This window comes from Epinephelus lanceolatus, chromosome 1 (assembly GCF_041903045.1).
Source record: "Epinephelus lanceolatus isolate andai-2023 chromosome 1, ASM4190304v1, whole genome shotgun sequence".
In the NCBI taxonomy this organism is placed as follows: Eukaryota; Metazoa; Chordata; class Actinopteri; order Perciformes; family Serranidae; genus Epinephelus; species Epinephelus lanceolatus.
Window position 1 is genome coordinate 25,951,996 of NC_135734.1, and position 23,192 is coordinate 25,975,187.

General features: G+C 40.5%; 2 protein-coding genes across 2 annotated transcripts; both read left to right on the forward strand.

Moving 5' to 3' along the window:
- Window positions 1-1,639: 1,639 nt before the first annotated feature.
- On the forward strand, window positions 1,640-12,222 carry thumpd3 (THUMP domain containing 3). Its single transcript, XM_033625576.2, has 10 exons — window positions 1,640-1,729; window positions 2,128-2,453; window positions 2,641-2,718; window positions 2,799-3,227; window positions 4,009-4,139; window positions 7,104-7,173; window positions 7,257-7,372; window positions 7,473-7,577; window positions 7,806-7,929; window positions 11,649-12,222. Exons 2-10 carry the CDS (start codon window positions 2,235-2,237, stop codon window positions 11,838-11,840), a joined length of 1,464 nt encoding a protein of 487 aa, XP_033481467.1. The 5' UTR covers window positions 1,640-1,729; window positions 2,128-2,234; the 3' UTR covers window positions 11,841-12,222.
- A 1,858-nt stretch (window positions 12,223-14,080) lies between these two features.
- Window positions 14,081-22,848, forward strand: LOC117257379 (prostacyclin synthase-like). Its single transcript, XM_033627540.2, has 10 exons — window positions 14,081-14,193; window positions 14,959-15,082; window positions 15,735-15,910; window positions 16,501-16,644; window positions 17,168-17,295; window positions 17,954-18,135; window positions 20,797-20,950; window positions 21,671-21,852; window positions 22,255-22,406; window positions 22,546-22,848. The coding sequence occupies exons 1-10, from the start codon at window positions 14,126-14,128 to the stop codon at window positions 22,694-22,696; spliced, it is 1,461 nt and encodes a 486-aa protein (XP_033483431.2). The 5' UTR covers window positions 14,081-14,125; the 3' UTR covers window positions 22,697-22,848.
- The last annotated feature ends 344 nt before the right edge of the window (window positions 22,849-23,192 follow it).

Sequence of the window (23,192 nt, forward strand, 5' to 3'; positions counted from 1 at the left end):
AAGGGATAAATGGAATCGTTTTACAGCTGGCTTGTAAATAAGATGGATGCTTGCTGTTTGTAAAGATAGGACCCTGAACTAATGCAGTTAATATACATACATTTGAATGTATCATAGGGTTGCATAGGTGGGTTAAATAAATGTTTATACCTAATTCTGAAGTTGAATATATAAGCATAACTTTTGTCGGAATGGGTTCCTATCAGGCAAATGAAAATACTGTATTTATATATTAACCGCATCTGCAAGTGAAATTGTGATTAAAGGCTCCCTCTGCCCCTCAGCTATGTGATTTTACATACAGCACAAGTGTTTATACTTATACGTGGAGTATATAGGAGACAGCCGAGTGTTAAATTGCCATTAAGGAACCAGCAGTTGTGCAGTACCCCATTATGATTCATATAGTCATATGGAAATCGGTTGGGAAACAAACTTTTACTGGAGAACCTTTCCTGATTTTACTTTAGTTTAAATTTCAATTGAACTGTCTTTTATGTAGTCATTTTTTATACGTTACACAAAACTGTTTCTAATTTTTTAGTGTTTTTTCTTTTAAAACCTGTTAATTTTATGACTTGTATGTTTTCTTTTTTGCTGCCTTGTGAATCACTTTGTAAGGTGTATTTTGATGCTCTATAAATAAACATTATTATTATTATTATTATTATTATTATTATTATTATTATATGGACAATGATGCCAGACAGTTATGGAAAGAAATCTATGAAATCTATCCTTTTCTGAATGATAGCTTATATGTAATATAAGCAACATTCAGAAATAAAAATGTGAAAATTTTTTTGACAATCCTCTGGAATAGTTTACATATATTCAAAGAAAGAAAGAAAGAAAGAAAGAAAATATCTGTGTGTAAATGTGAGTGTTTTGATAAAGACCTGTAGTGTGTGCATGAAACTTTAATAATAATTGTACAATGGACACTGTATACTATTTTCAAAATGTCACAGCTTGCAGTGTGTGGGTATTTGGACCAGGGGTGTCAAACATATGGTCCGGCCCGCCACAGGATCTAATCAGGCCCACTGGATAACTTTGTACAATTAAAAGTGATGCACTTGTGAAGGCTAAGAGATAAACACTGAATAGCTTCCTTAATGTAAAATGCTGCCTCAGAGGTTTTTCCACATTGACCAGAATATCAGTTCTCTGAAAAAGCAATGCATACTTCCTGTGGTCATATTCTAAAGATACTGAACATTGTGCAAAATATTGTCAGTCAGCAGTATCAGTACAAAAGAATCTGTATCAGATTTACTTTTTTTTTTTTTTTTTTTTAATAAATATTGGTGGAACCCTATTGCTACTGCCAAAACTTTTGATTTGTAAATGGTTTGTGAGGCAGGGAAAGACTCAACATGCTTCCTCAATAGCTTCCACTTTAATTTGGTGTTGTGATGTCAGGATTACTACACAGGAGTGGAAATGTACAGAAAAATGCAAAACTGAGACATGTTGTTCAAATTGCATTTATTCCTCTGAGGAAATCACAGGCTGTTTGTCATCGTCAGACCGTATGTGGCTCATGAACTAAAATTAGTTTGACACCCCTGATTTAGACATTTAGTTTGTTGAAATTCTCAGATTAAATAAGTGGAGGTGAGTCTTTTATTCTGGAGGACTTCCACCGGAAGTCTCCGTGTTGTTGCTGCAGCTCATGGTGAGTTCAAACATCCATGGTGAAAACATGTCGCCTCGTGTTTGACAGGTTGGTCTGGCTGTAGTTAGCAAGTTTATTATGAATTACTCTTCTACTATTGTCATTAACTGGTACAGTTCAACCGGTGTGTCCTTTATAACACGTAGCATGATGTGGCGGCGGTGTCTGAGGCTAACGTTAGCTTGTTCTGTATTTGCAACAACTTTTTAGCTCCTTTAAGCTAACGTTAGCTAGCTAAGTTAAACGGCAACATTGCGTTTACGGCAATAACGTTAACGTTACAGGTTTATTCACAGTGTTAAAACGAATATAATTTATTGCTAATTTATGACGACATGATAGCATGATAGAGGTCTCTATAACACGTTGCTCTCTTGCTAATTACCTTACCTGTGTATGGCAGAATATGCTGTGTTGACAGTTTGAATGTCTCTGTCTCTCTCCAGGTGTCACACATGAGCCTCTGAGTTTGGCACCAGCTGTGACACATATATACATATACATTCTCTAGTTACACCTCTGTGTCTAGTGAGGTGCAACCCACATATTCAGCATGTCCTCCCAGGAAGATGTGGCTGCAGAGCCAGGCCCTGCCACTGAGGATGATGCCACCACTGGGGACGTCATCACTGTCACCATTGGAGCAACCGTGCCCACAGGGTTTGAGCACACTGCTGCAGAGGAGGTCAAGGAGAAAATTGGGGTTGATGTACGAATCAGCAAAGATCGTGGTCGCATATACTTTCCAATAACTACTGACAAGCTTTTTCAGGTAGGGAACCTGGAGCCAATGCATGCCTTGTTCTTCCAAGGTGTGTCTCACTGTCAAATTGTATTATACCCTTAGGGAACTTTGCTTTAATGTTGAATGGTTAAAGAGTCAAAACCTCTGTTTAATTTGGCCAGGTGTAAAAACAGCATAGAAATCACAGTGTTATTCATTGAATTCCGCACTCAAGGTCCATCTTCTGAGGTCTGTGGACAACCTGTTTGTCGTGGTTGAGGAATTCGATAATTACCAGTTCAAAGAATCAAAGGTAACTTGCAGCCAGCTTCGTTCTGTTGTATCTGATGTCGAGCACATTATCATCAGGGTAATAAACTGTTTCTTTTGCAGGAGGAGACTTTGATGGAGTTGCAGCAGCTTGCCTCCAAACTCCCCTGGACTAATGCTTTAGAGGTTTGGAAACTAAATGGCACCCTAAAAAAGAAGAAAGGCTTCCGGAGAGGAGGAAATAGCACCAAAGTCAAACCGAATAGTGAGGCCACTGATGCAACTGTGGCTGACAGCGAGCAGCAAGAGCCATCTCAAGAGGCGTCTGATGCTGAGAGCCAGATGCAGGCAGAGAGCACGCCTGACGCAGAGGCCAGCACACAGGACTCAGAGGAGACAGCACCTGAGGCCAAGCTCATCAAGTTTCGCGTGACGTGCAACAGGGCCGGTGACAAACACAGCTTTTCCTCTAATGAGGTAGCCAGAGACTTTGGTGGAGCCGTGCAGGAATTCTTCCAGTGGAAAGCAGACATGACAAAGTTTGACATCGAGGTAGGCGTGCTTGGACTGACGCAAAGTGAATACCATCACTCTGGCCAAAACAAACTCTGCCTGTTCAGATATTTAGAAGGCATAACCTAATGTTTAGTTTAAGGAGTAACAAAAGAAAAACTAACAACTCCCTTGAGTGATATTTTCCATTAAGATAAGCTGCTCACGTTATGTGACAAGTTGACAAATGCTGCATTGTATCAAATGGCAGAGATATTTGTTTTTTAAATTGAGTTAAAATGGTGTTCACACACTGATGACAATCTGTGGCTGTTACAAGATGTTTGTAATTTGACTTCCACAGTAATTTAGTTTTAGTGCTGATTCTGGGTCAGCTGATATTTATATGCATATTTAGATGAATAATAATAATTACTAAATTGCCCTATGTAGGATGGATGCTTTGTGTTTGCTTGTGTATTATCGATAATAGACTGGAATATCAGGCCTGAAACTATTTTTTTCAATATTAATCAGCAGATTAGTTTCTCAATTTATCAATTATTAATTATCGTCAAAAAATATTTTTAAAAAATGACCATATCAAGTTTTCAGAGCCGAAGATGATGTTTTCAGCTGCTTGGTTTGTCAAAGCAACAGTCCAAAACCACAAAATATTTTATTGACATATATTGAATTCAGAATAAATCCAAACTAAAATAGTTGGTGATTAATTTTCTGACGTTCTTTCAGTTCCACAGAATATAAAATTGTATTCGTGGTTACAGGAATAATTGTTTTGGAATTTTTTAATTATGCACTGTATGCTTCTCTACTGTAGGTGTTGGTAAACATACACAATGTAGAGATGGTGATCGGCATTGCGCTCACAGAAGAGAGTCTTCACAGGAGAAACATCAGTCACTTTGGACCCACGACTCTGCGGTCCACCTTGTGTTACGGCATGCTCAGGTAATTCTACAACACTGTTGAAGCTCTGTCAGAGATTTTATGTGGATGTTGTTGGGATCCTGAATTTGTTTAAAAGTCCACATTGATCAGCCAAAACATTTAAACCACCGGTGGGTGAAGTGAATAACATTGATCATCTTGTTCGTAAAGTCAAGTAAACCCCCTGATGGCAATGGCGCTTGGCAATGGCGCTTGTCAATGGCAGTGCCTTCCCCAGCAGGACAATGCACCCTGCCACACCATAAACACTGCTCAGGAATGACCCCAGGAATGAGAAAGAGCTCAAGGTGTCAACCTGGCCTTCAAATACCCCAGATCCCAATCTGATCGAACATTTAAGGGATGTGCTGGTACCCCAGAGGTACCCCTGATCCATGGTGGGTCCTACTTGGACTGGGCTTGGCTCTGATCAGTCAAGATAGGAACGCAGGACCTCTGGAGAGTGTTCTTTGGTGTCTGGCACCAACACATTGGCTTCAGATTTTTTGAGTCCCATGGGTTGCGAGGTGGGGTAACAGGACATCCCACAGATGTTGGATCAGACTGGAATTTGGGGAATTTGGAGGTCAAGTCAATGCCTTGAGGTCTCTGTCACATTACTCGGGCCACTCTTGAGCAGTTTTTGTGGTGTGGCATGGTGCATTGTCCAGCTGGGGGGCCAATGCTACTGGGGAGGTACTGGTGTTTAGGTGGGTGGAGCATGTCTGGTGGCAACCAAATGAATGTCCCACCCAAACCCAAAGGTTTCCCAATAGAACATTGCATTGTAACAAGATGATCAGTGTTGTTCACGTCACCTTTTAGTGGTTTTAATGTTTTGGCTGATCGGTGTAGTATTTAGTTAATATCTATATTATTTAAAGGGATACTTACTTTGCTGATGTTCAGCCAGCTTTGTGTCATTACAATTTGGGTAGTATGTGTAAATGAACTCTGGTAAACTTCCTCCATCTTGCGTGCGTTTCGTTACCCACCAGTGTTTATTGGTCCGGTGTGGCGCCATGCATTCTCGTAGTTGCAGGCTTTATATCTCTTGAGCAAAAGCAAATGCTACAGTCCCTTTTCTCTGTTCTCTCTGGTCATATAGCACCAATTTCAAAAGTATTTATGTCTTTCTACTGAATAGTCAGCCTAGTTATACCAAAAAACCATCTTTCCAGCAGTGAAATACATCTTTAATTCCAAATTTGATGATTTTTGGTTCATAAAGTGAAGGTCATGTTGATATGACAAAGTTTAAGCCATAAAAACAAATTTCCACTTTTAACCTCTTTCATGATGACACTGTCGATAACAGGTGTGATCACCTTGGACCGCTACCAAAGTTTCGGAGGAAGGAGGAAGAGTTGGTGACAAAACAAGTGCTGAGCAACAATAGCAGACTGTCATCTACAGTTACAGCAGATTTGAACATGTTGGTCTACTCCCACTCGCTCAAATAGATACACCTGAAGGAAAAGGTGCAATGAGCCGAAGATAAGGGACAAACAAACACTAAATTTTCATCTTCGCCTTTGTCTGTGAACACATACAAAGAAAAGTTGACAAAAGCGTAAAAGGATGAGTACACTGTTACAGATCATTTGCAAAGGAATATTTTCAAAACACGTTGATGGGGTTGTGCAACAATTCTCCATCTAAATGCGACATGACTGAGTACTTCCCCTGACTGAATACCAGGAATATCCAATATCATCACACTAGCCAAGAACAACTCTTCTCTGTTGAGATAAATATGCAAGTCACACCTTGTGGTTATTTTTGGACGTAACAAAATAGACAAAAAAAACACTTCTGCTAAGTAACATTTTCCATAAAGAGGAGCACGTAACTCAGTTTGCTCATGGATTCAGTTCAGTTTTATTACTTGTTCTGGTTCAGCTAATATTTGTATGTTCTTGTTTCAGCATCATCAGACTTATAAATGAAGCATGAACAATAGTAGTGGGACCACAACAGGGCCCTGTGGTGCTTTTAAGCCCACAGTAGAAAGTAGGAATAGCGCTGAGTTTGAATTGGGTACAGTAGTTGGTGGAGATTATTGACAGAGTTCAAAGCCTTCGGTAATTTCAGTCACCATAGAGGAAGGGCAGTGGTTTGTGGTTTGGACTGAGGAAATTAGTTCACACATATGAGTCATTACTGTAATATTACAATTAGACAGTACGCAAGAACTGTGTTATGAGTCCCTTCCAAGTTAAAACACAAAGCGCTGTTATTAGGTAGTGCTACAATTCAAGTATTTCACATTTAAAGACTCTCCTTGTTCCAGTTTTATTTGGTTCTTAATGAAGTGATTGTTGTTATTTTGGAAGTGAAGGGTGCATCAGATACAAGTTATGATGTTGAGGGAGGAAAGGTGTGGATGGGTGTGATGTAAAATGTCTTAGGGCAGTACTGTTCACTCATTTATCCACTTTGTTTTTACTAGTCATGTTCAGTGTTCTGGCAGTTCAAACTGTTTCTGCTGGTGCTAAGTGCAGTTATTAGACATTGTTACAAACAATTGAGTCAAGCTCATTCTCGGAACCCATCGGCTGTATTCAGCGTCTGTCTTCCGGCAGACGGCGATACAGCCTCTGGGGGCAGACCCCCGATTTTTTGGCATTCCGGTTTGATTTGGGCGAAGGAGGCAAATTTCCGTTTCCGACTTCCGTTTATAAGTAATTATGCTGAACCATTGCGATGGATTCAGAGTTTGCAGTGACGCCAATTATGTTCCGCCTCGTTAGTTCACCGCACGGACCGTTTAACCTGGCAACAACTGCAGCTGGCTCAAACGTGATTGGTCAATATCACGCGGACTACAAACAGCCTACAACCGGAAACCAGGGCTCTTCCGCTCTTCTTCCGGAGGCAAGATCTCCGGGGTTTGCCTACATTCACTGAATGTGGAGTCTGTATATAGAGACTAACCATCATATTGCTTTGGCGTTGTATTCACACTGTATCATCTGTTGACAGGCTGTGTAAACCTCAGTTATCAGATATAATATTTGATCCAATGTGTGGGACTGGAGCTATACCATTGGAGGTGAGACATATCTGTGCCTAGACTATAATATTCTAACAGTATGTTTGCAGTATAAAATAGTGTGTTTTGCTTTTCTTCACCAGGGGGCCATTGAATTTAACAGCTCATTCTACGTTGCTGGTGACAACAACGACATGGCAGTCAACCGCACTGTCAGTAATATATGTCACATCCAAAAACGGAGGGCAGACAAGGGCAGGTGAGAGCTGACTATGTCATGACGAGGTCGTTTTGACGTACAATTTTGTGTAGTTACTGACTGTCATGCTCTTTATTCCTTTCTGGATCTTTTCAAACAGCGCATCTGGATTGCCCATTGACACAGTGCAGTGGGATCTGTGCAATTTACCCATAAGGACCGGCTCTGTTGACATTGTCATCACTGACATGCCCTTTGGGAAGAGGTAATAGCAGTGGTGTACACTACATGGTTGATTATATGTAGAAATGATGCTGAGTGAGTTTTGAATACTTAAATGCCTCAGCCGAGGTCTAAGCTGACTCTAATGTGACCTTGGTGTTTTAGCTGTTGGTTGAAATATATTTTGAACAGAAAATATGTAATAGTGTATTTATCTTTCAGCATTTTCACGCCAACCATGAAGTAAAATCTTTCCATTGTTTTCTTGAAGAATGGGCTCTAGGAAGAAGAACTGGGACCTTTATCCCTCCTGTCTGAGAGAAATGGCCCGTGTGTGCACACCAGGCTCAGGGAAGGCTGTCCTGTTGACACAGGACAAGAAATGCTTTGCCAAGGTAACTGCCGTGCTCATGCAAATAACAGGATTTTCAGCTAAGATGTTACACAATTTTTCCAGGAAAGTAAGATACCATTACATGAGAACTTTCTAATAAATCACAGGGCGAGTCCTAGCCTGCCATCGTCTTCCTGATAATGAAATCGTGCTCGCTGTTCTTCACTCGAACCAAATGTTAATCCGGATGTTGGCAGCCTATGCACGCAGCAGACCTCCTGATAAGGCTACAACAACTGCCTTTCCCAGTAGCCTTATAATCCATAAAGCAGCACGTACCCCACACCAGTAAACAAACGGCTGAATGAACAACGATAAGTTCTTAAACCTATGTGGACGACACAAACTGGGTGTAACTGGGTGCATCAACTAACACTGAGGCAACATACTTAATACTGTCACCAGCTGCGTTTGTTGTGCCTCTTGACTTTAATTCATAAACAAAAAAAGAATCCAGTTTCTCGAGTTTGAACACGTGTTGCCTCTTTTGAGCCCTTCATTAAGGCTGCATCATATCGGACACACGTGATCACTATTTGAGAGATTCAACATGCAACTGATTCAATTCATGTCATGGAACATGCTTCATACGTGATGCTTTAATCAGTGATAATTAAGGTAAAGATACAACCTTTTTCCTATGCCAAGCTAATAATAGTAATAATAATAGGTATTGCGGAACAAAAAATTTATTCATTACTCTATGGTCGCAACAAGTAGCTGGACCTGCTCAGCAGTACAATAAAGTGTTGTAATTATCCTTAACCGTCGCTGGGGGCTGAGGTGTGGCTAAAACCTGCGTGCCCTCTAATGCACTGCCATTTGCGTGGAGTAGACGCATGTTCCTCGCACAGTAAGACAATGCATAATGTGTTCCGCCCATGAACAGTTTGATTTCTTTGTATCTCCACCCTTATATAATCAGTGGTTGTACTTTTTCTACACCTCAGTGAGCTTGAGATGGAGGCGTGTCAAGAATAAACTAAATAGTACACTGTGTGTACAAGGACACAACCTGTTGCCATGGTAGCGATTCTAAAAATAAGTCATTTAAACAAAGTTGTTTCTTTTTTGGTGCTCCTCAGTGGTCAACTTGTCAGCCGGATGGTGAGGCTGACCACAGTCACTTTATGCGTCTGTATATCTGAGCAGTAATCCTTTTTTGGTAACAAATGTTCACCAGCAGGGCTGGACATGACCACAGTTTAAATGGAAGAAATAGTGGTAGCCAGCATGTGTAACATTATTTGCTATATTCAGTAGAAATAAATGACAGTCTGAGGCCACAGAGTGAAGGAGACAAAAGTCTCATTCCTTAAATGGACAGGCTTCCTAAACCACAAAGTGCAACACGCTAACCATGTTGTGTAGTGTTGAGTAATTTCACAGTAACCACAATGTGCCAACCCAGACAGTGAAAGAACGTTCATCACTGAGGGCTGACACATGCCAGCGTCATAGTATGGCATATGGCATGAAGCACTTTTGTTGCTATGGTTACCTGCAGTTTAACTTGCTGCACAATGCTATTAATATTAATGGTTAAACCACTGACTGGAACAACACTTTAAGTGTCCTGATACACCATATCCTCAGACTGCTAGCTACAAAGAGTCTCATCAAACAATCTCATAATCTGAGCAAAGCCTTCCTCTTCCAGGTGCAGTCATTGTTTACAGTCAGATTAGCAACTTGAGGTGCAAGAATTGAGTTGGAGTTCCTCTTGCACTAATCTCTCTAAATATATATCTGCATATGGATGGAGATAAAAGAAAAGAAGCAAATAAAAAGTTAAATCGTCAGACGAGATTCCGGGTGTCCAGATTGCATTTCATCTTATGCGTCCTGCCTATTTTGCTCTCCACACGGACTGTTTACCTGCTTGCAACCAAAGCCCCCTCAAACATGGTCAGTAGATTCTACTCTGACTACAAACAAAAACCAGAACGCTTCAGTTACAAAAACATTGTCCTGTTGCCTTCAGATTCTGCATTCATATGCAGATATATGTTATAAGGATCAGTCATCACAGCACTCTTATCACATCTGTATGCATATTTGTCTAACTTAAATACCTGTGGTTTTGCAAATCATCAACCAACAGTCTGAATCTGTCAAAAAGAGTGTAAAAAGTGTGCATTTAGACCTCAACAACATACTGTATGCACACCTCTCTCAGTGGTTGTAGACTTTGCTTAGTAACCAGTCATGTCCTATAAGATGTAGACTGAACATCTGTTCTTTACACATAAATGAGACACACCTATATGGCTTTCAGTAGAGTAGAGCAATCAGTGTATCTCGTTATTTCTTAGGATAAGGCATTCTCAGAACCCATCGGCTGTATTCGGCGTCTGACTTCCAGCAGACGGCGATACAGCCTCTGGGGGCAGACCCCCGATTTTTTGGCATTCCAGTTTGATTTGGGCGGAGGAGGTGAATTTCCGTTTCCGACTTCCATTTATATATAAGTAAATATGCTGAACCATTGCGATGGATTCAGAGTTTGCAGTGACGCGAATTATGTTCCGCCTTGTTAGTTCACCACACAGACCGTTTAACCTGGCAACAACTGCAGCCGGCTCAAACGTGATTGGTCAGTATCACGCGGACTACAAACAGCCTACAACCGGAAACCAGGGCTCTTCCGCTCTTCTTCCGGAGGCAAGATCTCCGGTGTTTGCCTACATTCACTGAATGTGGAGTCTGTATATAGAGACTAAGGATAAGGAGACTAAGTGTCCACTGCCATGCTAGTGACCCTCTGAGGCTGTAATGCAGCACAGCGTTGCTTTGAGCTAAATACAAAGGTTAGCATGCTAACATGCTGATAAGCAGGTCTAATGGTCACCATCTTTATTTAGCATGTTAGCGTGCTAACAGTTGTGACTTGGTACTAAACACAGTACAGGTGGGGCAGCTGAAAATTGTATCAGTTTTGCAAGTATATGGTTCTAAACCAAAGTCTTGCGAAAATTATAATTTTGACAAGATAGTGGTGTTAGAGATAAAGTCAGAGGGTTACCAAAGTCCATCATCTGAGGACCAGATATTTAAGTCTGAACAGAAGTGGCGAACTCATAGACAGACTGATAGTGCCAACCAAGAGCAATTTTGCGAAAAAGCTTATCTATGAGGTCAATGAGTTGATGGTGGTTTTTTATATTTAAAATTAACAATACACTTGTGAGAGTAAAATAGTAAAATGGTAAATCAGGTTAAGAGAAGAATCTATGAAAATTTTGGACATCGAAATCGGGTCATGAGTCACTTAAGTCAGTGGCACAGTTTACTGCTGACTGTTGTGGTAAATGGGATTCCCCAAATTTGGTCAAATTTAAAAAGTGATTAATATTATATAATAAATGGTGTGAAATGGAAAATTCCAGTGTTACTGGTTTTGATTTCCTCTTCTTCAGTCCATCAATTGTGATCATTTGTAAATGCCACTGAGCTTTTTTATGTTTATGCAGCTCTCCATCAACTTTAAACAATCTAATGTGGCCCTTCTGCTTAAAAGCTTGCATGTACACTCAATTTACCCCAAAATCATCTCTAAATAATCTCCCCACAGTTTGAGTGATGCAGGTTTAACTCAGCTCAGTCTCTTGAGTAATGGAAAAAGACTTTAACCAGCTGTATTTGTGCAGAGATCATGTTTTACACAAAACAAATGTCTCATTTGTTAGTTTGTCCTTAAAAGATTTATGTCGTCTCCAGGCTGTCTCCAGGATGGGAGGGCTGTGGAGGAAGCTGCACATTGTTTGGGTCAACGTCGGGGGTTTACATGCTGGAGTCTACCTCCTCAAGCGGACTGCGGCCTTGTTTGGCCAAACTCCGGAGGACGTCTATGAATCACGGGGAACGGCTAATGCAAAGGGGGATGACAAGGATGACAAGGAGCTCTCTTAAGTCACATCCTGTATTTTAAGTTCTGGAGTCATATCTGAGGCCATGTAGGATCAACATTATTATTTATATTCCCTTGACTGATTTAATGGGGTTTTTTTTCAGGTTTCAGGTTCTCTGGTGAAGCTTGCCAAACAGTTTTAGTGTATCATTTTTGTATTTCATATTAAGTTCGATGGCTAACTGGAAAGTGAAAAGCTATTGTAATGCTTAGCAGCAGTTTAATGGTTCTCACACATACTGTTTGATTGAGTTCATGTGTCATATTGCTGCTCAGAGACATGCTGAAGGTTGTTTCACTGCACACCTCAGACCTGCTGCACACCTCAGACAACTGCACATTGCCATATTGTTCTGATTAATAAATAAAATTAATCAAACAAAATGTCACTTGATCTAAATATTCTTCACATTATATAAGTTTGTCAGTGATACATTTACAACAAACAGACCAGTGCTGAGTAGAATGGGAAGTTGTACTTTTATTTTTATTATTTTATAATTGATGTGCTGGGAAACAAAGTAGGGGAAAGCCACACAGTGTGAGTGTGTGCTTTCCCCTACTTTTGCTTTAAAGGTATGCTATGCAGGAAATGTCAGGTACAGTTTGTAAACAGTACGGGCACAGAAAGTGAAAGCCAGCCCCAGATTCACTCTTGTTCACCATGACCATCTTTTTCTGTCCTGTGTCCCATATTCTGTAGCTTCCTCTTAGATGGTCTGACAAGTTTGCTACCTTTTTAAAATAAGAAGAAAATTAGAAAATTCAGGAAGAGGGCAGGATCTCTGTGGATAAACACTCTGCCACACACCTCTAGAGGGATGATTGAGAGGGGAGGCTGTAGCTAAGTCCATAGGGACTTGGGTTCAGCACCGGAGGGTCACAGGCTTAAGTCCCCATACCAAATATGGAGGGAGGACTGGCAGCTGGAGAGGTGCCAGTTGGTCTCCCGGGCACTGCCAATGTGCCCAGCCCTCTTACTCTGACATACCTTGATTCATTGCATGTACAGGTCCTGTATGTATACGTGTGGGCATTTCAGGCCTGTGTGCAAATGACAACAGAGTGGAAAAATTTAATTTCTCCATGGGGATTAATAAAGTCTATCTTCCTCTTCTTCCAGTTAAAACATAGTGTTTAAAAAAAAATCCTGCATAGTACACCTTTAATTTCCAGCTACCTGCCAGCCAGCACGTCAAGAAAAGGTGTGTCTCTCTTTTTTTTTTTTCCCAGTTCCTCCATATTTACGTGCTGACCTGAGCGCACAGCAGGAGCATAGGACCTGTGGAGGTAATAAGAGAAAAGGAAGTGTTTGCGTGTGACTCAGAGGGAGTTTCACTTGCAACTTGCAGGCTTCGTGAACATTTGCATGCAGCATTTCACTTCCTTAAACCTCCAATAAAGTATTACCAAAGTTTCTGCTGCGAATTTAATGTAGATTTAATTTGGGTCTTGATAGGAATGAATCACAGATGCAGTTTTTATTAGTATTTCTTTACACTGTTGTAGGGTTGACTGTTTTTATTTAGATATTTATTTTTTGCAGTTTGAGAATAACAGATACAGATGGGTGACAAACTAAAGGTAAAATGAACATGAAGTATGGAGTGAGGCCACCAGGAGCCTCCAAAACAGTTTCAGCGCTCCTTGCCAAGTCTGTGAAACACTATTTGAGTTCCTCCACAAGATATTTCCTCATTTATGTACCTTTATTTAGTCAGATAATCTTATTGAGATGGAGATTTCCATTGCAAAAGAGGGAAAGAAACACTAACTAATTAAAGATATATGCGACAGATCGTTTTAGTCATATGGAGATGGTGGCAGAGCGCATTGTTTTATTTGTTGGCCCCAAATCTGCTGATTTATAAAGCATTTTATTCTCGTCATGTTCCAAACTCACCATTCAGTGATTGGTGCACAGAAACATCTGTATTTGGTGTGTTTATCAACTCTGTTATCCAGGTTTTGCCTTTAATTTGCCTCCCATCTGTGTAAGTGCTTAACTAAAGCATGATGTTATTATAGGATTTAACTTTTCAAGGTCACCACCTTCATGTGTTGGCACAAACAACATTAATAAATAATATCTAACAGCTGAGCAGCCTGTTAAACGTGGTGGGGAATAACGCTTCGTCTCGTCCCGTCAGTCACTGGGTCGAAGGCAGGTTACTCACGAGATGGCGTCAGCAGCAAGATAGCATGACGTAATGCGGGCTCATAAAGAGCCACGTGAGGACCGAGGGGACTCAATTGACTCTGCGCGGCCGGGACGTGAACACACGAGATGTTCTGGACCGTTTTCCTGCTTGTCCAAGCTGTGCTGCTTTATTTTATCCTCACACACAGGTCGAGGTGAGTGACTGCTTGGTTCACTTGTGTTGTTATGTGTGCATGTTTAAATACTGTCACGTTTCCCAGCAGTGGAAATACTCCTTATCAACATTTTCTAATACTATATGTGTTTTTGTTGAGTGTTGTGATGTAAATCAGAGGCTGCTTTAAAACCCACTTGACCTACTTCTGCTCCTAAATAACTATAAAACTTTGGTGACAACAATAAAAACTATTATAGTCTAGTAAACTGATGTGTGTTTTCATCACCTCAAGCAAACCCATTTGTTTTATTAGTTTAGTTTGGTCCTACTCCAGTCTGAGGGATGTGGTTTAACTACTACAGTGTTAAATTTAGAAGCGTCTCTTCACACTGCTTTTTGTTTTCTTTTGAGCAGATTACAAATAACAAAATGATGCTGTGATGAATCTGTGATGTCATTATATATAATATATAATATATATATATGTATGACCTTTACCTCTGTGACTATAATCTCTTGATAAAAGTTAGTCATAAAAACAGACTGCACTGTGTGTACACTGACAACAAATACTAATGTTATTGCAATGTGGCAGGCAACAAAGGATATGCATGTTTCAAAAGACAGAGACGCAGTGTTGTTTGTTGTGCAGGACTGTATGTTTAGTTTGCGTCCCCACCTTTAATACTGTCATGTCAGATAAGATTAAGTGCCAAACAGACATATGTGCCTCTTAAAAGGAGCAACTTTCTGTAATTAAAATCAATTTAATGTTGTTGGGGTTTTTTTTAAATGTTTTTAGATCCAAGACAGATCCACCTTTAGACAAAGGAGTGATCCCATGGTTAGGCCATGCACTTGAGTTTGGAAAAGATGCCTCCAAGTTCTTGAATCGAATGAAGCAGAAACATGGAGACATTTTCACAGTGAGTAGAAGAAACATGATGTTCATTTGACAACAATCTCACATCTGTAGATACTTAAATGTTTATTTTTCATAGCAATTTAAGGACCGCATATTAGTGTAAAAGTTCATCTTTGAAGTCTGTAAAGTACTCAGAAAAAAAGTGGAAGTTTACAGTTTCATGACATGGCAAATTTAGAGGGTTGCATCAGGAGAGAAGAGAAGTCCTGTTTTTAAATTAGACTTTTTTGCTTGGTTTTAGTCCATAAAATCTGATGTGGAAGATGTTACTGTAGAATATTATAGAGATTTAGAAACTTGCTTATATTCATGTAACAGCAGGTTACGGATAATATCATGACTTTACATCAGGATACACTATGATTTCCAGTCATCCTGACACAAAATGCACAGTTTGATATTTGAGTGGTTGTAAGAAGTTGTTTTCCAGGAAATGTGATCCTGAGTAAAGGAATACTGCACTTTGTTAGAAACCAGATAAACTTGCTTGCTTCAAAACCAGTTCAGATATGAGCTACGTTACAATAAGTATAATAAAGTGTTGTGATATAAGATATTATTGCTGTGTTTACAACATTTTAGGAAACAGTTTAACACTTAGAAATAGCTGTATGCACCTCATACATTTTCCCTTCCGCACTGATGACCTACAGGTGCGTGTTGCTGGGCGTTATGTGACAGTGCTGCTTGACCCGCACTCCTACGACACGGTCATCAATGACTCAGACTCCCTGGACTTCAGTCGCTATGCCCAGGTCCTCATGGAGAGGATCTTCAACCTGCGGCTGCCGCATCACCAGCCGGCCAGAGCAAAAGAGATGATGAAAAAGTATGCGCTGATTTCTTTATGCCGCAAACTGAAAGCTCATTTTGTATATTTTCATTTTCATTTCATGTAAATGTAGAAACGAAATTTGTTTCTGGAAATCAGGCCACTCCGCTCTGATGAATAGTGTCATTGTGGATATTTCTGAAAAACACCCCACCTATTTTTGGAAACCTATTTTTAGGGCATCTAGTTTTGTTATTGCTCAGTTGCTCTACACAGGTTTTGTTTGTTGTGTATGACTGAAAGATGCAGGGTGAGATGCTGGCAGACTTCAAGGAAATCAGGGGAAAACCACACACTCCATGCTATCATTTTTATTTTTAGACTGACATTTGGGCACACTGCCTTCTTCAGGTTGCATCAGATTGAGTGTACAGTCTTCCTTTCCCTTTTTGCTCATTGTGTTACCACCCAAATTTGCTTAATATAAAACCTTACATTACCTCAGGGAAAATAAGGCCAACAAGAAGCTTTAATAACAAGTGTCATGTCAACACCGTCAATCAGTGTGACATGATTTACAAGACTCCCACCTTAATGCAGCGGTAAACATTGATTAACCTTGTTGCCACCTTCTTTTGTGTCCGCAGGCACTTCCAGAGAATGAATTTGGCCGCCCTGAACGGCACCATGAGCAGATACCTGCAGGCCTCGCTGAATGCCGACATGCCTCAGAACCAGAAAAACTGGAAAGAGAAGGGACTCTTCGACTTATCTTACAGCGTACTTTTCAAGTAAGAGTGCCCCTCACTTCTGCCTACACATACTCACACACTTAACTATGTGAAAAGAAGCATGCATTCATGTCAAAAGCTTTCAGCTAAACAGTTTACACACCCGTCAGTCCTGTGATCCTCTGTTTGTAAACAGGGCAAGAAAAATGTAGGATGACTTCGCTGCTTCATTCTAATGTTCGAGGTCACATTTCCGGTGGAGCATTTTGGCAGATTCAAAATGTAGCCATCTCTCATGATATGAAGTGCCACTGGTAAACACAGGAGAGAGTAGATATCTGGGATGTGAAACACTATATGGTAGCAGTGTTTCCGGTGACATGGTGACATCCAGTGTGACGAGATGCTGCACCTTGTGCGGGCCAGTGGAAAAGTACAAGTTAAAAGGGGATTGCTTGTGTGCTTTCAAGAGAAAAATCTGTGTGGGCTGGTAATCTCTCCATCAGGACAAAAAAAAGGGCCACCATTCATCAGCCAGAGAGTCCCGCACATTCCCACACTTTGTCTCTTTTTATTTCTGCAGGGCGGGGTACCTGACGCTGTTCGGAGGAGAGCAGAACAACAACGGCACTGATCCCTCAAGCGTCTACGAGGAGTACAAGAAGTTTGATGAACTCTTGACCAAAATGGCCAGAGGCACGCTGAAGCCAGGTAGTGACGCCTTGAACACCTCTCACGTTTAAATGCCTCAAAACTTTATGTGTCTGCTGCAGCCGGCGGTTATCTGAGATCACACATGACAACATGAATGAAAATAAAAATGTATGTCAGTTATGATGCAACATGGGTTTGTGTCACCATTACAAAGCATGAGTCAGGAGAAGGTGTAACATGTGTTTTCACTGTTTACATTGTCACTAACGTACTTTGACATCATCAATAGATGCTCCTTCACATTTGTTTTGCCGTTGCCATGGCGAGTTTCACTCACTCAATTGCTTACATAGCGTCTGCTGTAGGAGCCTGTTTTGTCTTTTAAAGACTTTCACAATACATCATCGCAGCGCTCTGCAGACTCTGATCTAACTTGTATTGGTAACTCACTGCATACACCTTATTTCCCCAGGCTTTGTCTTTTCCTTGTGAGCTTTGTTTGTAATTGCATTTGTTCCACACACAGAAGTCAGCCAATTACAATATTATTGCTCACCGCCCCGAGTCGTGCCTGTCATACCTGACATAATGTTCCTCTCCCACCTCTTGCGCACAATTATATCTGTTTATGTATCTTTCATTCACGTTGAGCTCATCTGTTTATGTTCAGCCTGTGACTCACTCACTCTCTTTGTGGTGTTTATCTGTGCGACAGAGGAGAAGAGGACAGCCCACAGTGTTCGCCAGAGACTGTGGGAGCTTCTGGCTCCAGCAGGTCTGACTGAGGATTCAGGGTCGAGCCCTTGGCTTCACGCCTACAGGCGGCTCCTGCACGAGGAGGGGACGGATGAAGAGACGCAGAAGAAAGCGGTGCTAATGCAACTGTGGGCCACACAGGTGAGTCAGATATCAGTGTGTACTGTGTGTGAAAGTTAGGAATTTCAGTTGCTGATCACCTATAGAGATTAGGAAAGCTGCCTGCTCAGTCAGGTGAACTTGATGCCACTGTACCTCTGTGGTGTCCCCAGGAGCCGGAAGTAACTGAGAACATTTACTCAAGTACTGTGTGTAGGCACAGTTTTGAGGTACTTTACACAAGTATTTAAATTGTCTGCTACTTTATACTTTGGCCAACAAGTATCAGAACGAAATACTGTACTTTTTACTCAACCACTTTTTCACCTACTAAGTACAGCACATTGTTTCAGATTTGACCAACAGCTCTTCGCTCTTGCGGAGTGTAACCTTTAACACTTTAACATTCTATTACGTACTTTACTGTGTTGCTTGTTTTATTAACCACGTGTTGTACTTATTATAGCCTTTTAGGTTATTTAATTCTTTAATATAGGTCTGTCTTAAATGTTATTTATTCTATACACCGCAGGACCTGGGTAACAAATAATGCTCCCACATGTTTTTAACATATTTGAATGACAATTAACCCAGGACAAAAAAATAAAAAATCAATCAAGGTCTCAATCAAGTCTCAGATATCTATGGGAGACATTTCCCCTCTAAACGGCTCAAACAGTTTCATTTAAATCGCAGTTTTAGGCCCAAAGATGTAGAATGATCCAATATTTCACAAAGAACAGCAAAGATTAGAGAAAAGCCAAAGAAATTAGTAGAATTTTGTGCAGCGGAACTTTTCTTTTTTCTTCTTTCCAGCCCCATTAATCATCTGAGTACCATTTAGATTCATCTTATGACCCTGGACTAAACTAACTGTATTTAAAGCAGTTAAAACTTACTCCACCTTGACCAGCTGCTACAGTAAAATGCTACTGACACATTTGCATCATTATAAACAGTCTAGTAAATTGACATCACATAATATGAAAGAATATTAAAGTACATTTTGCTGATGATAATCTTATACTTTTTGTACTTGTCAGGGTTTATATGGAGGACTATGGTATTGGTACCTCTACTTAAAGAATAAAAATGGAGCACTTCCTCCACCACTGTGCAGTACTCTTATTCAGCACATGAGTGTGCTGTTCACTTCTGCTTTTACAGCAGTTGTTTGGCCTCTGAGGGTAAAAGCCAATAAAGGGTTTCAAGACTGTGAGATATATGACTGTAATTGAACTCAGTGTCTTGAGACTACTTTTAATGGTGTTAGACTTAAAAAAGCTGAATGTTGTCATGTCTTGGCTCAAAATATAACAAAATGGCAACTTTACTGATATTCTTCTCTGTCCCTGAAGTACACAGTTTGCGGTATATCTCCTGAAAATGTAAAAACCTTTCAATTGGTTTGTCAGATGTTTTAATGTTAGGTTATGGAAAAGTGCGCACACACCTTCGTGTCTTCCCACCCTTATTTCTTAATTTGCAAAACAAAATCTAGGTTATCAGTTATATTGGTTTTAGTCTTGACTGATTTGACCTGGTCTTGACTTTTTCCTCACATATAAGTGGACCCAGTATGTGCTCCTACAGTCGTGCCTGCAGCCCTACTGGAGGGGTTTATTGCATCAAAGGCCTTAATCAGATATTTACTTCATGTGCCTTTATCTGCAGGCTGTTTACTCATCCTCTCTTTGTACTTGTCACGACAGTTTATTTCCATTTGATTACGAGTTTTGAGTCATAACTTAAGTTCTGTCTCTGAGTCACATTTTTTATCTTTCCTAAAACTTTGGTGAGAGAAATCAACATGTATTTGCATGACACTTACTTCAGTAATGACACACAGTATTATGATCACAGTCAATATAGTATTACTAAAGAAATACTCCACGCCCCAAATGACCTTGTGTATACAAATCACCCCAAATTTGAATTTTCAACAACACTAGGGTGAGTGACTGATATTCATATGGTCATTTTGAGGGTGACATATTCCCTTAGGTTAAAGGTAGTTAAAAGTGAAATATGTCAGTGTCTAAGGAAGCTCTGCCACTTTGAAGTCTGTGATATGTTTGCCCAGAGTTTGGATAGTGTCACGATCTTGTGACGTGTGTTGTAATGGATACAAAACTTCTATCATCAGCAGTGTTAATGTATTTTTAAAAAGCATTAATTAAACTTTTTGGTGCATCTGCAGTGACGTGAGAGACAATTCTGTGGGGATTTATTCACTGTGTTAAATTTCCAGTGTCATGTCTCTACTCCTGGCAGACAGCGCTGCAGTTTGCCGTAAAACCAAATAGCTTCATAGCTTGTCCTGCCCTTGGATGCAGGCAGATGGCAGGGGACCTCAGGTTTCCAATGGCTTTCCTTATTAAGTAAACCATTACCGCACTGAGATTTGCCAGCAGTGAGACTTTCCAGAGCTTGGCTCCTCTCATCCCAGACACATGAAAGGAAGCTGCTCTTTTTTATCTCGTCAGCACTAAAGATTCATTAGGTCTTTTTCCCTTAATAAAATTTAACTTTAATTATAACATGTGCAACTCTAACTAAAAGACAGACATGAGTACTGTGGGTGTCCTGATGTATTCTTATTTGCTATCACCAAACAAACCACCTGTGCTGTCACTATGCAACACCAGAGTGACAGAGACAACCGTATCATCGTGGTCATGTGAGACTTTGTTTGTTTTTTAGGGTAATGTTGGTCCTGCTGCATTTTGGCTGCTGGGCTACTTGTTGACAAATCCCGAAGCTCTGGCAGCAGTGAAGAAGGAGTTCAGCGGGATCTCGCCGATGGAAACCTCGGAGACCTCATTACTGGACGGACCTGTGAACACCCCTGTGTTTGGTGAGGGCTTGACCCAGCTTGTGTAAACAGAGAGACATTTACTGGTCGTAGGTAGAAACCAAAGTCTGGATTCACATTTCAAGACTGGAATAATACACATTATGTATATTTATAGTGCAGAAAAACACAACGTAATGATGCAAAAGAATAATATTTGAGGGAAAATTCTACAGCTAAGTGTTAAGTTTAAAGGAATGGGATTTATAAATTCAAATAGACAAGACGTGTATTACAATATAGATGAAATTCATAAAGAGTAGAGAAATATTGCAGATGAAGCTTGTAGAAAATATGGAAAACTCTTCATTCTGTCAGTGTACAAATATGGCTCCCTGACTTCATAGACATAGTAAGCATGGAACACTGGGCTGCCAACACGCACCCAAGAAAAAAAGGAAAATATTTCACATTGGAGACAAGCTATAATAAAATCTTAAATACAACTGTTCTCAGTGTCCATAAGGACAAGGAAAGGTGGGGTGGTAGGGCGCCAAAGGGAGGGATATGGATATGTTTGTGGTTGCCTTGTTGCCAAATTTATCATGATCTATTGACATATGTATTTATCTACTTAATTTACCATCTATCAACTTGCCATACTCCCAGTGATGTGAAAATATCAGTTGGAAATTGATCACAAAGAAATATTGCAGATGAAGAAAAATGCTGCTGCTCTTTTGCTGTTATTAACAACATCTCTCTCTGCCCTCTTCTTTCCAGAGAGCGTCTTGGAAGAGACACTCAGACTCACCGCTGCCCCCTTCATCACCAGAGAGGTAGTGCAGGAAAAGACCCTCCACATGGCTGATGGCCAAGAGTACCTGCTGAGGAAAGGAGACAGGGTGTGTTTGTTTCCCTTCAACAGCCCCCAGATGGACCCTGAGATCTACCACGAGCCACAGGTTTGTCATCCTGTCTATTTTTCTACAATCTCCTCACCCTGTCAAAACTTTCCCGTGCTGCCAACAGGAACAGTAGTAATTGTCTTTGGGACGAGTTGGAGGCAGACTTAAGTGTAATTAGCGTAGTTGTTTATGCAAGGTGGAATCAACGCCTACACAGAGCTGACCCTGTATTACCCAGTGAGAGGTCAAACCCAGAGCTGTGGACCAGTGAGGGATTAGCCGAGCAGGGGAACATAAACAGGGCTAATGGGCATGGGAAGGACATTGAAGTTAGGCTGCATTAAGAATCTCTGTTTTCCAGAAATGAGGCCAATAAACAGATATTAAAACTGTGTGATCAAGCTAATTCTTCTTAAATAAATTCTAATTGGTTCGACTCTGAATGTGTTTAATTTTCAGAAATACAAGTACGATCGCTTCCTGAACCAAGATGGATCGCTGAGGAGAGATTTTTATAAAGGAGGGAGGCGGCTGAAATATTACACCATGCCATGGGGCGCAGGGACCAATGGCTGTGTGGGAAAGCAGTTTGCCATCAATACCATCAGACAGTGAGTGTCCTAAAATGAGTTCACCATGTAACTTTACGACTGGTTAAGACCTCAAATATTCCACTCTGGAGGAATTTGTTACGTTTAGTTTCTGCTTCAGTGCTCTAATATCATGTTTCATTTGTGCTTTGCTCTTCAGGTTTGTTTACATGGTGTTGACTAACTATGATTTGGAGCTGTGTGACCCAAATGCTCACATGCCGGAGGTAAATGCCAGTCGTTATGGATTTGGGATGCTACAACCAGAGGGGGACTTGCCTGTCCGATACAAGCCTAAGAATAAACACTAGGACTTTGAAAACAACAACACATTATCTTGTATGCACATTTCAACACTTTGTTTATAGTGTCAATATGCCATTTGTACTTTTGTATTCCATATTTATATTATAAAGTATATAATTATTTTGTTATTTATCAATAAATGTAAATAATATGTTGTGTACAAGCTTGTGTTGTCACATTTCTCTGAGGTTTTGGGGTAATTAATATGCGTTTGAGCTGCACCCCACATTGTTAATCTGTGAGTAAATATAAATATAAGACGATACATTTATTTTCACTAGGTGTCATTTTTAGGAGCTTTGGAGCATGGGTCTGTGTGTTACATAGAGAGTACGTTATAATGAGGGGACTGTCTGTACTGTAAACAGAGCAGGCTGCACATCTGTCACACTGACACATGCCCACTGTTTGCAGAGTGAAGCTGAGTGGAAAGTTTAGATTTATATGTCATGTGGAGAGTAACTTACTAGTACGGGCAGATCCACCACGGGCCGCAGACTG

Bases quoted from the DNA above. Each gene is read 5' to 3' on its own strand.
- thumpd3 (XM_033625576.2), top strand. From the start codon at position 2,235: ATGTCCTCCCAGGAAGATGTGGCTGCAGAGCCAGGCCCTGCCACTGAG. The intron at 2,454-2,640 runs GTAGGGAACCTG...TCCGCACTCAAG, and splicing joins CTACTGACAAGCTTTTTCAG to GTCCATCTTCTGAGGTCTGT. The intron at 7,930-11,648 runs GTAACTGCCGTG...TGTCGTCTCCAG, and splicing joins ACAAGAAATGCTTTGCCAAG to GCTGTCTCCAGGATGGGAGG.
- LOC117257379 (XM_033627540.2), top strand. From the start codon at position 14,126: ATGTTCTGGACCGTTTTCCTGCTTGTCCAAGCTGTGCTGCTTTATTTT. The intron at 15,083-15,734 runs GTGAGTAGAAGA...GATGACCTACAG, and splicing joins AACATGGAGACATTTTCACA to GTGCGTGTTGCTGGGCGTTA. The intron at 17,296-17,953 runs GTAGTGACGCCT...TCTGTGCGACAG, and splicing joins CAGAGGCACGCTGAAGCCAG to AGGAGAAGAGGACAGCCCAC.